At 31.7% G+C, this 723-nt stretch overlaps 1 protein-coding gene across 1 annotated transcript in view; it reads left to right on the top strand.

Moving 5' to 3' along the window:
• Window positions 1–59, top strand: part of EMH_0073880 (uncharacterized protein) — a gene marked incomplete at both ends in the record, with an annotated part of 528 nt that extends 469 nt beyond the window's left edge. The window contains one exon of the mRNA XM_013499395.1: window positions 1–59. Coding sequence (XP_013354849.1) covers window positions 1–59 — 59 coding nt within the window.
• Window positions 60–723: the final 664 nt, after the last annotated feature.

Consider the following 723-nt stretch of genomic DNA (forward strand, 5'->3'; position numbering starts at 1 on the left):
AAGTACCATCCGCTGCCCCCCCAGTGTTCAGTTGGTTGCAGGTGAACCCTTCTTATTAATTCTGTGTCTTTGTTAAAAACAAACAAAAACAAAGAAGAGCCCAAATGCTCCTCAGCAGCAGATATTAAGTCGGAGACGCCCCGGTACGCACCCTGCAGCAGCAGCAGCAGCAGCAGCAGCAGCAGCAGCAGCAGTAAGAGGAGGAGGAGGAGGAGGAGGAGGAGGGGTAGGGAGAATCGATAGGGAGAAGGAAAGAGATAGATAAAGAAAAAATATAATAATAAAATATACGTAATATATATATATATATATATATATATATATATATATATATAATATATATACATATAAATATATGAATAAATAAATATATATAAATAAATAAACAAATTACAAAACAAAAAGACAAGAGGAGACAGAAGGGAGACAAAGAGAGAAAAAGGGAGATAGAAAGGAGACAGAAGGAGACAGAGAAGAGACAGAATAAGAAAATATACTACACAAAGGAGACAAAAAGAGATAAAAGAATAAAAAGAGAAAAAAACAAAAGAAACAAAGGAGACAAAAGGAGACAGAACGGATACAGAGAAATAAAACAAAACAGACACAAAACAAAACAAAGAAAGGAGACAAACAAAATAAAAACAAAATAAACATATATATACATACATACATATATATATATATATATATATATATATATATATATATATATATATATAT

The sequence above is a fragment of the Eimeria mitis genome, genomic scaffold (assembly GCF_000499745.2).
Source record: "Eimeria mitis Houghton genomic scaffold, Emh_scaff4271, whole genome shotgun sequence".
Lineage (NCBI taxonomy): Eukaryota > Apicomplexa > Conoidasida > Eucoccidiorida > Eimeriidae > Eimeria > Eimeria mitis.